We start from the raw sequence: 13,673 nt of genomic DNA, 5'->3' as shown, positions 1-13,673 counted from the left end.
AGACTTTTATATCTTGAGGTTATCGACCAGGAAAGTGAACAAATCGATTGATGTTAAAGAAATAACATTCGAAAAATCAAATAGGTGGGTGCATTAGTTCGATAATTTTGTTATTCTTTGATGTAGATTTAGGAAATATTGAATGGACCATTAAACGAAGGAAAAATACGACCCAATGTTCGGTAGAAATTATTACAAAGTGGCTGGTGTTTTTAGCTTTTGAATAAATGGTTCGTATATTTTCAGTTTACATATTCCATCTTCCAGAAAAATGACTTGACCAATGCGAATTTAATTTGAGCAAAAATTCATCGAAATATATCTCCGAAACCGTGAGAGCTAGAGGTCTGAAACTTGCAGTTTCTTTGCACATTAGTACATACGACAAGATGTCAAAATCACCGAAAAATTGAAATTTCGGCTTTGGTTTTGTTTCGAAATTATTTAGTAATATGTATAAACAGCTGCTAATAATCCCCCTGCTGAGCTGCACGGATTTCACTTGAATTGTATGAATTTTAAGACGTAAGTCATATACAATATAAAAGCGAATCAGACACAAGATTAGCCTGAACGTTTGAATCAGTCGTTCGTTAACTAAGCTCCTACCATTCTCAGAGTTTCGATTGACTCACTCTGTATACTACGGTATACAAAAACTACCGAGCTAAATTCCACAGCTGGTTTAGCATATTTTGATTCGCATTAACAAGTTTATTACGGACACAGTTAGTTTTGAAAATTATACGAGAATCATCATAAACGTCTATCGTCTTCCATACAAAGCGTTGTAAATGCATTTTGACGGCATTTGCCATTTTCATTAATTCATTTCCAACAACTTGGGACTTGGTGGATAAAAATTTTGATGATTATAACAGCAAGAAACGTCGTCGTTATTACAGAATACAGTCAATCAAATTATGAACGAAATTCGTGCAACGTTACTAGAAATGTATATTACACTAAAGCGTGTGACACCGCTTGCCGTTCGTTGTATTATTAGATTTCTGTGTAACAAATGATAAACAGGAAAACGTGACACTCTGAGCACCGGTATGAAAAAATTTTCATTAAAGGGAAAAAAATGTAAATATGATTTACACCCGAGATGAATCGTCGACAGGTCGCTGATCGCGAGCGTCTACTCAACATTCGGTAGCATGAGATTCGAACCGTAAAAAGCAGCGCGTTGTATACGAAATAAAATTAATAACCGCCTCACGTTTCCGATCGTGAGTAGAACAATATTTTTATGGCTCTTGAACGCGTGCGCAGTACGGTCGTCGGCTTTCGCTATTCATTCGACTCTAGGAAATCTCAGAGTTCAAGATGCTTACGCTCGTGCAATAAGAACATCCGGTAGGGACTTCTCCCTGGTCCACTAGCGCGTGATTGTTAATTTAATAATAATATAATTTAAATAAAATAATAATTCGTGGTATAATTAATTATTACAACGTTGACTCGATCTTGTCGTGAGTCATCGTAATACGTGACTAATGTTTATCTTGAACGTGTAAAGTATCACTGTTACTGAGTGCTTTTGATCGAGGAAGCTGGTTGGCTAAAATATGGTACATTTTATTTATTTTTTTCATTACGAAAAAAGTCACGCATCGAGTATTTATCAAATAATTACATTTGTGAGCTGCGAAGCTGCGTCTAATTAGAAATGTGAAAATAGTTAATAATGGAATTGTATACGATTAAAGGATAGATTTAGAGCTCGACGAGGAATCGGTTTTTGTTGGTTTTTTTTTTGCTGAGAAAACTAGTTTCCGGCAAGTCACTGAAAGCTTTTTTTCAATTGAATTAACTGTTGAAACAAAGATCTGTTTCACTGACTTTGTGGAAAATAATCGGTTTAATGAGACTGAAGTTAGTAACGTTAACGTAACGAAACATTGGGGTAGAAAATTACTATTTTGCAAGTTTACAGTGAGTTAAGTCTGCATAATATGAATAAGTTTTGCCTTGTTATAATTTACTGCATTACAGTACACCCCTGCAACTGCGAAATAACGATTTTTCCAAAAGGTAAATCATTACAATAATACTTAGAGATCACACCTATTTTTTCGATCACGAAGAACAATCTGGGCAAAAATGACTTTGTCTCATTTTCTATGTGTTACCATTTCAAACGTACGAGTACGATCTGCTTGAAAAAATTCAGGGGTACACATTCACTGTCTTGGAATGTAACAGTGTAGTTTAGAAGTATAAATATGAGTCATAAACGTGAGAACAAATAGCTGAAAAGAGAGAGATTTTTTAAGAATTATTCTTTGAGTAGAAAAAAGTTTGGGTCAGAGTGAGTCTTTATATAATCGAAGGGATAACGTTACTAACTTCAGCCTTGTTTGATCATTAACCTTTGAAAGCAATTTAAAAGGAAGCATCAATGTCTAAACTTTTGTTTATATCTCCAGTATATTAAAGTTTTGTAATTTTAAACACATGCAGATGAGTTACTGATATAATTACTTGACAAATACTCAGCGTACGACTATACGTCGTTACAAAGTTAATGAAAAATAAAAACAGCACCACGCAAAGTGACTTTGAAAATGACTTAAATTTACAAAATACCAGGTCATCTTTTCAAAGGCTTGCTGAATTTGAGTAAAGCCCAAAATCGTCGTCGCTTTGAAATTCGCGTCGATACGCAGGTTCAAGCTTCAATCTCACGATAGTTCAGGTATATTGTATAAACAACACGGCAACCAATAAAAATTTCACCATTATACCGACCCTTTCCGTTAAAATTTCCCCTACAGGTCTGCAGCGTCATAAACGTGTCCTGCGCTTACGGATTGTCCTAATCCTCACGCCCCACTCGCGAAAATCCCTTTTCCCCTTCGCCTCGGCGCTTATTGGCTTGTGCGAATAACCCGGCTGGTTATAAGTACAGGGAACAAGGTTGAGCGGGTTTAATCAAGTGCAGTCTGTTAGACGAACCATATCGGCTGACTTTGCTCTCTGTGAAAATACGCCTACTGCACAATTGTTTACCGATTGTCTAGTGAACAAGAAGTGAAGCCACGGAATTGTGAAAATAAATTCCTTAGTTGTGTGATTTTATCTACCATTCGAAGTGACGCGTCGATCTGACTCGCAACTCGCCTTAATCGAATCGCGAAGCTGAAATCGCGCCAGTGAGATGACGTTCATAATCACAGCCGGCACAAGATGGAAATCCAGCGGCACGAGAATTTCGCCGCCTAAGCAACCGCCTCGCAGATTGGTTCTCGTCGGATTAATTTTGGCCACCATGGTAAGTACTTTTTTCTAAAAATGATAATCTTCAAAAAGTTCCAAAAGTTGACCGATATTTCGCGTGTCGCCGACTCGTCTTAAACGGATATTTTTTACCTAAAGTTCATCTCCGTATAGTGCATACGAATTGTCTACGAGTCATCACATTACGTAACGATAGTTGCTGGTGCCTTCTGCAATGGGATTCTAGGTACAGATTGCGGAATAATTGACGTGACGAGCGTCACTCGGAACGTTGAAATATAAACACAGACTGCTGTGTGCAGACCGAGAGAAAACTGATAAACATTCATTGACGCGAGTACGAATGTCTTTTATTCAATGAAAAAAGAGTTCGTTTACCGTTAACAATGATTTCTTATTATTATCAAATTCGTACAGTTGAGCCAATTGTGATTTATCAACCATTCCTTGGCCCACAGTGAAAACTTGATGATATTAACGAGACGTTTATTTCTCCATATGCAAATATACATTTTTAAACGGTAAATAAACTCTCTTTTCGGCGTGCGATGACATTCTATCGATATTTATTATTTTGAGGAATTTGCCGAATTCGGAGTTTCCGATAACGCCTTTACGGGACCATCTTCGATCATTAGTTCCAAATATAAATATAGTTACGAACTGTTTACCCTCAGCTGAGGCCTTGACGATTTCTGATGCTATCTGGCATACAAGTAATTCCGCTAACTGTTTGCCGTTCGCCTTTCACACGAATGTATTTCAAGCTTGCCGGTATATCTTTCTTCCCAGTTCTCTCTCTTTCTCTCCAGCTTTACCTCGTTATCGAATATAACGAGTTGAAACTCAAATACTCGGACAGTTTATCGTATTGCAAAATTTTGTACCTGATTTCGAGACACTATTAAGATCCTAGGACAAATTTTCACATTAAAATTTATCACTGCTCTGCAAGATTATGTTAGGAGAAAATTAAAATAATTTTTTTCTTATGTTCAAAACTTGCTCTTGCAGATGTTCGAATTAAGCGTATCGATGCCTTCGCCGATAACGTCCAGGTCCGACGACCAACACGACGAGTCCGTTCGTCCAAGATCAAAACACCGTTGGCTATTGCCGAGCGAATTAAATGTAGATAGACAACGAAAGACCGGTGAGTGAACGGCTGTTCTATGATTTTTCCTCTTCCCTAAAAACCATGGCATAAAGCGCATGGATCATTCTGACGTCTCTCTCTCTGATTTCAGCACGTGACAGAATACCAAACGACAATATAGTTTTCCCTGACCAGGACCCGTCGCATCTGCCAAGAACCTTCATACCTGGACCAGATCCTACATGCATAGATAAAACTTACTGCGAGGAGACGGACTTCTACCCCGAGAACTACGTCAGCAACTTGATAAAGCGGCAAAGCGATCTCAAACATCTGGCCGTAGTCGACATGGTGAGATTTCTCCCATTATTTTTTCTAGAAAACGACCGTATACCATATCTCTTTTGCTGATTCACTTGAAGTGTACAATCGCGTAAAAGAGACGGTCGGTAATTGGAAACAATTTTCAGCTCGACGATATCACAGAGAGATTCAACACAGACGACAGCACTCCTCTTTGCACCACTTCGGTAAGTGTCAAATTTTTCCCCGAAAGATAACTGCAAAAGTTGGTACCAAATGTGACTAATTCGTTACTTGAAATCCCCGCATGAAGTCTGATCGTTTAACAATAAAGCGTATCGAACTTGAGTACAACACTTTGTCAGAGTCGTATTTCGGTCACGAATTGAGTATAAATTGAAGAGATCAAAAGTCGAATTAAGTAACAGGACATTCTGTAAAGATAAGCAAAAATGGTACTATTGACTACAAACGTACCCTAATTTTTTGACCCACGCATCCGCGCCATTTCGCATCTAATTATAATTTATTTTCCAGGAGCGGCTCATCTATCCCAAGACCGCTCAGAACAGAGATGAAGATTGGCTGTTCATTGTGAACCAAGAAGGCTTCAGGCAAGGAATCCGGATCGAGACGTGCCAGTAAGTACGACGCGTGCGATTATCAATTCTCGCATTATCGATTGGCCGAAAAGGTCGAAGCGCAGTGTTTGATTGATTTTTAACCGTTGTGCAGAAAACCCGATGAACAATGTTCGGTGACCGGTGAATTTGGAAACGGGTACAAGACGGTATGCAAGCAGAAATACATCTACCGCCAACTTGCTGCGATAAGCGAAAACGGGACGGCGATTCGTGACTTGTTCAAGCTTCCATCGAGCTGCTGCTGTCACGTCAAAATACAATTACCTTTCAACTGGATGAAGTTCAAAAGCCGATCCAACCCGACACAGAACCGATCATCTGCCGGAGTATCGACGTAGAAAAAGTCCGGCCGATCATCGATTGACGATAGTACGAAATTAACGAGCCAATCGTGAAGATAATGGCTGTGCAGATTTTCACCCGTGTTAAAGATAAATAGATTGTAGTTAGAATATCTCGGCGAAAGTAGGTAACTGTTAAAGATTTTCGTTGGAAAGAAACAAAACAATACGTGATAAAACTTTGTTCCTTGACGGTGTATCGAAAAATTCATTGTTTGAGCGCTGTTTGGAGAATATAGGAGATACGTCGTTTAGTTTTTACTTAATCATAAAACAAGTAGATTATATTATTATATTGGAAGTTTGACTTTGATGAAAACCAAAGAATGTGACTTGTATTGTATATTCTGAAATCTGAGAGTCGGTCCAACAGCCGCAGACAATAGTAAAGAAATAATAGATGTAAACGTTAGGTAATAAATTAATAATAATAATAGCAATAATAATGACAAATTTTAAGATTGTCAGAATCATTTTAATTCGCTAATTAAATAGCGTACAAAGCTTTGGAATTAGCTTAAATAGCGGGTATCGAGTAGGGCCAAGTTGATAAGCTTATCGAATGAACTTGGCTCGACCTATCGCCTGCAGCAATTTTTATACCGTTCGCATTAACTGTTTTTTTTTTTTTCTTCGTCCCATCAATGTATTTATTTACATATTGTACGTAGCCTATAAAATAGTAATAGATTGTACGATATCGCAATTGTATTGAAATACTTATGTATATACTTGTGTAATAAATTGTATTAAAAATTTCTGTTTGAAATTTCAGAAAAACACATGTGAAGCATTTAAGATATACGTTTCACATATTAATATTCAACGACTTAAATGACTGAATATTAATATACGTAATTTAAAACTTCAAAACCATCGTCAAATTTCATATTCAAAAAATGTATTAAATTTCACATACAATTTTTTTTAAACTTTCAGTTCATTGAAAGTCAATAGTTTTTGTATATGAAAATTAATAGACGGTATGCATGAGAATTTGAAATTTTTCTGAAATTTCATATTCAAAGTTGTCTTAAATTTCATATATCAAGTACCTATCCAAATATGTAAGCTTATTGAAAGTTAATAATTTTCGTGTATGAAAAGTAACGGTCAAAATCTATGAAATTTGTAAATTAATATTAATATTCATCTGAATTAGATGTTAAATTTTGTGGGAAATTTTTATTGTTCAATGCCCATCAGTTATTATTAATGTTTGGTATTTAGTAATTTAGTACATGAGTATACTATATGGGGCATTTCACAAAGAATCGACCAAGCCAAACCGATGGGATCGAGAATTTAAGTCATATATTTTTGTCTAAAAGGTTTTTTGTATGGAAATATACACCTGAAGGGATTTTTTAATTGCTGCCTTTCTTTGGACAGAATCACTCTCGGTCAATTTGAAAAATTTCATATTCAAGGCTGAGTTTCTACTAGAAAAGAATGGATATTTCAAAAGAAGATCAAGAACAAAAAGGTTTTGTTTTTGAATGTCGTTTCAAGAAAAAAATTGTTGGTATCATAAAAACCAGCAGAAACGAAAATGATCAATATTTTTTTCGCCTCCTGAAAATACGCCATTTTGTATTTGGAAAAATCATATCTTAAATTAATCTTTGTCAAATGACGAACGTTTCAAGCTCTCATACACCACGGATCAACGATTTTTTAATTTTTTACGCTATATTTTAGAGAAAAAAAATCTGAAACTAGAAAATCAACCGCACATGCGCCAAATAATTTAATCTCATTTGTCGGCGAAATCTTCCCGCAGCGATATTCTTGTCTGCGATGCAGGCGGGCCAACATACGCAAAATGTGTACGTTTGAATTTTCAAAGAGCGTAAGCATTAAATTCCGACCGTTCTTTGAAGAATCAACTTTCCAACCGGATAACAAATGCTTCCCAAACCTTTCCGAGTCATTGCCTTAATTATTTGAGATTTTAACCCCGAAAATTCGTATCAACTACATCGCCGGCAGAGACAGTTTGACAGCTGAAACTCGTGATTGTCAGCCTGCACGAATAGTCGATAAATCTCGCGCGTGCGCAGTTGATTTTCACGTTTCAAGAGATTGTCCCGGTATTTTCGGATATTTGCCACATGAAGTACATTAAACGAAAAAAAATCCACCGGAATTGATCGAATTAATTTTTCTTCGACAAGGGAGAAAATTGATAAATTCTTCGCGGTCCATCTTTTTGTATTTTTAAAAATCGTGAGACTTGAAAATTTAAGCCTATCGACCACGCGGTAAGCGGTAAAAGATTCAAGAAACAGTAGAATTTTCCAGCTCATAACCTTGGAAGGCTAATTGATTTTCTTACCAATAAAAGACATTAACAACGAGTGTAAGATTCGTTCCAACGGTCCTTGAATTCCTGACAAATAAAAAGACTCTCTCACCGCGCGATGTTAATTCTTAGGAATGTTATTTAGTTGCGGATGAATCCTAAGACAGTAATTAATATAAACTAGACACTTCAGCTATCGACGACCGGTGTATTGAAATCCAGACGTAAATGAGACTCTGCTAAAATTCCTTGAGTAATTACAGGCAAGGCAGTATGGATTTATGGCGCAATTGTCTAAAGGCTCGAGCGTTTATTGTACTATCGTTAAGCTGACGAAAGGATGGCTCTAAGCCCAAATTTCGAAAAATTACAGTTAATACTCATTTTCCAAGGATATCAACACCGATAAATACCTGCAACTGCCACAATTGCGCCATAAACTTGCGGCCAATGATCTATTTGTACCCGTCATTATCCCTTGCCCTGAGCATTGTGCCCGATATCTTTTTGATCCCTCGAAGAATTGGGGATAGTTTTATGAGGGTTGATTCTATGCCTGTTCTTCCAACGACCCAGGTGAGAGTATCCAAAGAAAAAGAGGCTCGACAAACTTGCGATAAGCGAGCGATTTTCGCGATTATTATTTACGATTATAAATGTTTATTAAACAGGCATCTAATTATAGATCGCTCAAATTTTTCAACCTGTTGTATATATTTTCAAGCTTGTTCTACCAAGCGGTGCTTCGATTGTTGACAAATGTTAACGCGGATTCCGGTGTGTTATACAACATGACTGTCTGCATGTCTCGATCAATTAACCTCTTTTTTTTTTAACCCACAAAAATGTTAGCACACACCGAAGCTCTTAGCTACACTTTAGCCACGCATAAAAATGTCAACCCTTTATGAGGTCAATGCAAATATACAGTTTTCAATGCTTATAAATTTTCTGTTGTTGTTGTAATATCAAATCCGTTTGTTTAAACTTTTTTCCAGTTGAAAAAGACGGCCTCGATATCAACTTATTGTCGTACTTACATCAAATTATCGAAACTATGCGATAAATGTAAAGTGCTTGCTACTGTAGAAAAAAAAAAAAAAATTAAAATCATTTAGCTGAAAAAAAAATTAGTTTCTTCGAGTAAAATATTTTCTTCCCCGCCCGCAGTATTAAAAATTAGCCGCTGTTGATCCAAACAATCCTTATTTCGCTCCGTGCAGCGAAATATTTTTCTTTCATGACATAAAACGAAAACATTTCTAACAAGTACCGTAGAATAACCAAATCTATAAATTTCACTGTACGGCAGGCTAACAAATCGTTCGTTTCTCGTCTGAACCCTCATCCTGACCCCCACCCCGTCCTTACTTGGAGGAACAAGAGAATGACTTGCGGATGTATGAGTAACCCAAACACAAATCAACTCACAGCCGATGAAGTAAAACTTGTCGTCGAAGAGGAGAGACACGCGGACGACATCCGCGCACGCATTATACATATAACGATACATATGCGTGTACACATAGGAATATCTGTGCGAGATAGTAAATATACAACGAAGGAAAGATAGAAGAAAAAAAGAAAGAGGGGGATATCAGGAAAAGCATGTGCATTTCACATACACAAAAGCGTGGGCGACGTTACAGCGAAGGGAGACAATAATTTGTACGGTATGTACAGTAACCGAATAATCAGCGAGCAGGAAAGATGTCGCCTAAACTAATTGCGCGTTTGACATTTTGGCTGGTGTTATTGGTATCAGCCACAAGTGCCTGTAATCAGGCAGTTTGCGGCAGCATAGTGAGCAAGTGTTTGTTGACCGAGAACTGCAAGTGCGACATGAAGACTTGCAGCTGTTGCAAGGAGTGCTTTTTCTGCCTGAGCTACCTCTACGACGAGTGCTGTTCGTGCGTCGGTAAGTTGAAGGGTACGTTCAAGCTTCCGTTCGTGAGATGAAAAACCGTCGTCTTATTTCCCCGAAAGATCTCTGTCCGAAACGGAACGCGACGACGCGGAATCCTCTCAGCGCAAAGTCCCACGTCGAGGAATTGGGCGAACCGGTTCCAGGACTCTTCCAGGCTCTAACCGTGGACCCCGATCCCCGGGAGAGGTGGAGGAGCTTTAGCTTTCCGGTCGACTTTGACGTCTCGGTCTTCGAAACGAGGCCTGAACTTATTTACCACCTCGGTAAGCAAGATCCACTTCCTGTCTCTCTCTTTCTTTTACCACGACAACTCCGCATGCCGCCATTTTACTTTTCATTTATTTACGTTCACATCTCGCTATTCATTTTTCTATTACGATTTCTTTACCATTACTTCGTCGTTTACTTTATTGTACTTTATCTCAGGCTGGCATTCTAGTTCCAATTCTCTCTCTTTCTCTCTCTGATTCTCTTCTCCACGTTATCCAGCCGCAGATTCCAGGCATCGTAGCACCCTCGCCAGTCGTCGAGACGCGACGATCGTGACGCTGAATTGCACGGTTGCTTACATAGCGCAATGCAGCTCCTGGAACAAGTGCCAGATAACCTGCCAGAGCATGGGAGCAGCCAGTTACAGGTGGTTTCACAACGGATGCTGCGAGTGCGTAGGCGATACTTGTATAAACTACGGCATAAACGAGTCACGGTGCAGACTTTGTCCCTTGGTGAATCGGGCGGCTGATTACGAGTACGACGATTACGGGCAGGAGGATGACGACGACGCCGAGGATAACCTGGAGGATTATCTTCTGGATGAGCTTAGGAATTAGAAACATCAATACCGCAGCCGTAATCTGCCGTCCCGGAGGCTCGCGCTTCACTAACGATCTGTGACATAGCCTCGAGGGTCTCTGGACTAGAAAATATTAGTTAGACCTCGAAATTTGACGGACTCTAGTTCTACACCTGTTTCACGGAATTGAAGAAAATTATCATCATAATTTCGTAAACAATATCTCTCAAGGTTTCTTGATAATTTTAAATATCATTAAGACGACGGTGCATCAACTGTACGCCATATCGGAAAACCGTTCCTGTCGAAATTGTTATAAATTTTTAATTTTTCGAGGAAAAAAATAACGACTTTAACGCGTTCACACGCGTTTGACCTTCTTCTCGATTGTTTTATACGAATAATATTGTCTAGCGCGAATTAATCACTGTGTATATGTATAGGTATAAGATATATGAATACAATTGCCTGGGTATAATTATATACACTGCGTAGAGTTACTTGATAGTTTTCAAACCTTTTAACGACTTATTAATTTGTATATTTTTAATCATTAACAATACACGCACGTTTCTTTATACCACATTAGAAATTTATCTATTACGCTACATTGATAAACAAATATTATAACATTATCCCTTCGTAAGGTTTATTTACATAGCGATACCTGAAATGACCCAAATTTTTTCTCAAACTGTGTTTGCACGTAGAACGATATTATAATATGCACCTATGGTTATACTAGCAATTTACTCGCGCGTTTATCTGTATGTAACAACGCAACGCCTCATAAAGACGTTCAGAATATAGACGTTTGGGATGGTAAAAAAAATATGGTGAAGATAAAAAAAAATAACATCATTTGTTTTTTAAATCACCGTTTTCATTACCATATAAATTGTTAATTATCCTTGCTCGTTGTCATCTATTGATTAATCTGTATTCCGAATAAACCGTTCCTATTTGAAGTTTTGATAATCGGCATAATTAGAAGAATAATCGACGGACTGCAAAGGTAAGAAAGCGGTTGGAAATCTTTGTATATTCTATTGTCTAACTCCAATTTCCAAGTTTTTCAACCATATTTTAGGTGTACTTGGGTTAACTGAGGTGCAGTACACAAAGCGATTAGCAAACCTTTTGCGACTTTGTAGAACCGACGAAATGGACCCTCCGTACTCTCTCCCTTTTACCTTACAGCCAAATCAGGGGCGGGAAGAAAGGGAAAAATTCCAGGCTCAAATAAGTCGTGAACCTTTAAGGTCGGGTCATTCAACGATTACCTGCCAAACGACCAACGCCACACGGTCGCGGTCTATGGACGTCTGATAAACTGTGTCGAAGTAGAGTTATAAGCAACCGTAGATAGAAGAAAAGCGAAAATTGTGCTTCGAAGACAAGTGACGAAGGAAACTTGCCGGTGAACAGTTAGATTTAGAATCGAAGGATAGATTATTGCCAAGTGCGATGGGCTTTAGGGTGGAAATTGTGTTGGCGCCTTTGTTGTGTTTGCATCATACGCGTTTCGCCGTATTCGGAGCACCGATTAAACGCGATCGAATCCAGGTATCGAACGATAGAAGAAGCGCTGATTTTGGGCCAAGTGCAGACCCCACAGATCCTGAACACTGTCGTACGATCCCGGAGATCGTCCTGAGGACTGTTCTGGGGTCGGCGTTCAATGCTAGGTACATGTCCATCATTGATCCCAGAGAAATCAGCGTTCGGTCGGAGCCGATAGTGTCCGAAGTCGTGAAACGCAGGATAAGTAAGGCTCCGATATAATTTCGCACATAATTAACGATTCGGCCGTGTCAGTTTTTACGACTGCTATTTTCTCTTCGATGATCTTCGAGAATTGATTTTCCAAATATTTATCATTCCAGATGAAATACCGTCGTTTTTTGTCGACGAAGAGTACAACTTTGCATTTAGTAACGACCCGGCTTGGGAACTCGAGTTTTCTAACATGAAATACGAAAGGGAGTCACCAACGGGCAACGCGAATACAGAGGAAAACGCGTCGGAGGGTGAAAAGCGGAAAGTCAGACATGCACAGAAAAGTACACCGTGGCAGTGCGACTCTAAGATCGAGTAGATCGATCTCGGTCACGATTATTTTCCAAGATTTTTGCGAACTGTGGAATGCGAGAAGACCAACTGCTGGTACGGCTTTTACACCCGCAAGCCAAAATCTTTTACCGTGAAAATATCGCACCGCCGCACCGGCGTCTGCATTCCCTCACCGACTATGAACGTCGCCTTTGCGCCGACGAATATCGACAATTCCAGCTCGCCTAATGAAATGAGGGAGTTATGGGTCTGGGAGGAACGGGCAGTCAACTTCTGCTGCGAATGCGTCGTTGCCGAACCCTGATTTCATCACTATGTCGAAAACAACCTGTATTCGCACGTGACTTCGCGATGTTTCGATTTTGTTAGACAAATCTTTTGTGCTGCGTACACAATCATATAAGTACGCGTTTATAATTATGTAAATGATACACATAGAGGCTATTGAGGAAATTCTGGTTGATTATTCTGAAATATTAGTTAGTCACACACCCTACTACAGAGAAAGACGAAAGGACAGACAGATGAAAACAAAATCAGATCAAGAAACTTCATCAATTAAGCTTCATACGATAGAGTGTAACTTCCAATCAGCTCTGCTGATCCTTGTTAACTTTTGCACGGAATTGTACAATACAACACAGAAACGTGAATTTTCCATGTTGTAACTGAACACAGCAGAACGATTGGTTCGGAAATATGTATTTTAAAATCTGTTTAAAAGTTACCCATGCATGTAACTTTTTGGACAAGTCCATAAATTCGACGCGAACAAAAATACACGCATATACCTACATTCGAAGCCACATTTCATGACATAAAGTATAAAGTAAAACGTCTTAGAAATATTAAGAAATAATACATACTTGTGCTTTGTAGTGAAAAATCTGCACATCGGTATCAGCAAACTGCCACGCTTTCACACACCACCTGCCTTCTAGAACT

The 13,673-nt window shown here is 38.6% G+C and overlaps 3 protein-coding genes across 3 annotated transcripts; all 3 read left to right on the top strand.

The window, feature by feature from the left end:
- Positions 1–2,926: 2,926 nt before the first annotated feature.
- LOC107223241 (protein spaetzle) lies at positions 2,927–6,382 on the top strand. The gene is made up of 6 exons (XM_015662861.2): positions 2,927–3,280; positions 4,261–4,399; positions 4,494–4,693; positions 4,813–4,872; positions 5,183–5,286; positions 5,381–6,382. The coding sequence occupies exons 1-6, from the start codon at positions 3,167–3,169 to the stop codon at positions 5,625–5,627; spliced, it is 864 nt and encodes a 287-aa protein (XP_015518347.2). The 5' UTR covers positions 2,927–3,166; the 3' UTR covers positions 5,628–6,382.
- A 3,001-nt stretch (positions 6,383–9,383) lies between these two features.
- LOC107223247 (twisted gastrulation protein homolog 1-A) lies at positions 9,384–11,491 on the top strand. The gene is made up of 3 exons (XM_015662868.2): positions 9,384–9,853; positions 9,922–10,125; positions 10,352–11,491. The coding sequence occupies exons 1-3, from the start codon at positions 9,646–9,648 to the stop codon at positions 10,690–10,692; spliced, it is 753 nt and encodes a 250-aa protein (XP_015518354.1). The 5' UTR covers positions 9,384–9,645; the 3' UTR covers positions 10,693–11,491.
- A 498-nt stretch (positions 11,492–11,989) lies between these two features.
- LOC124295004 (protein trunk) lies at positions 11,990–13,109 on the top strand. The gene is made up of 2 exons (XM_046742916.1): positions 11,990–12,423; positions 12,542–13,109. The coding sequence occupies exons 1-2, from the start codon at positions 12,123–12,125 to the stop codon at positions 12,751–12,753; spliced, it is 513 nt and encodes a 170-aa protein (XP_046598872.1). The 5' UTR covers positions 11,990–12,122; the 3' UTR covers positions 12,754–13,109.
- The last annotated feature ends 564 nt before the right edge of the window (positions 13,110–13,673 follow it).

The sequence above is a fragment of the Neodiprion lecontei genome, chromosome 6 (genome assembly GCF_021901455.1).
Source record: "Neodiprion lecontei isolate iyNeoLeco1 chromosome 6, iyNeoLeco1.1, whole genome shotgun sequence".
Lineage (NCBI taxonomy): Eukaryota > Metazoa > Arthropoda > Insecta > Hymenoptera > Diprionidae > Neodiprion > Neodiprion lecontei.
This window is presented reverse-complemented; position numbering and strand designations above follow the sequence as displayed.

Excerpts from the sequence above, each read along its gene's own strand:
- LOC124295004 (XM_046742916.1), top strand. The coding sequence starts at position 12,123 with ATGGGCTTTAGGGTGGAAATTGTGTTGGCGCCTTTGTTGTGTTTGCAT. Across the intron at positions 12,424-12,541 it reads AGTCGTGAAACGCAGGATAA|ATGAAATACCGTCGTTTTTT; the intron begins GTAAGGCTCCGA and ends TTATCATTCCAG.
- LOC107223247 (XM_015662868.2), top strand. The coding sequence starts at position 9,646 with ATGTCGCCTAAACTAATTGCGCGTTTGACATTTTGGCTGGTGTTATTG. Across the intron at positions 9,854-9,921 it reads CGAGTGCTGTTCGTGCGTCG|ATCTCTGTCCGAAACGGAAC; the intron begins GTAAGTTGAAGG and ends TTTCCCCGAAAG. Across the intron at positions 10,126-10,351 it reads TGAACTTATTTACCACCTCG|CCGCAGATTCCAGGCATCGT; the intron begins GTAAGCAAGATC and ends CACGTTATCCAG.
- LOC107223241 (XM_015662861.2), top strand. The coding sequence starts at position 3,167 with ATGACGTTCATAATCACAGCCGGCACAAGATGGAAATCCAGCGGCACG. Across the intron at positions 3,281-4,260 it reads GATTAATTTTGGCCACCATG|ATGTTCGAATTAAGCGTATC; the intron begins GTAAGTACTTTT and ends TTGCTCTTGCAG. Across the intron at positions 5,287-5,380 it reads ATCCGGATCGAGACGTGCCA|AAAACCCGATGAACAATGTT; the intron begins GTAAGTACGACG and ends ACCGTTGTGCAG.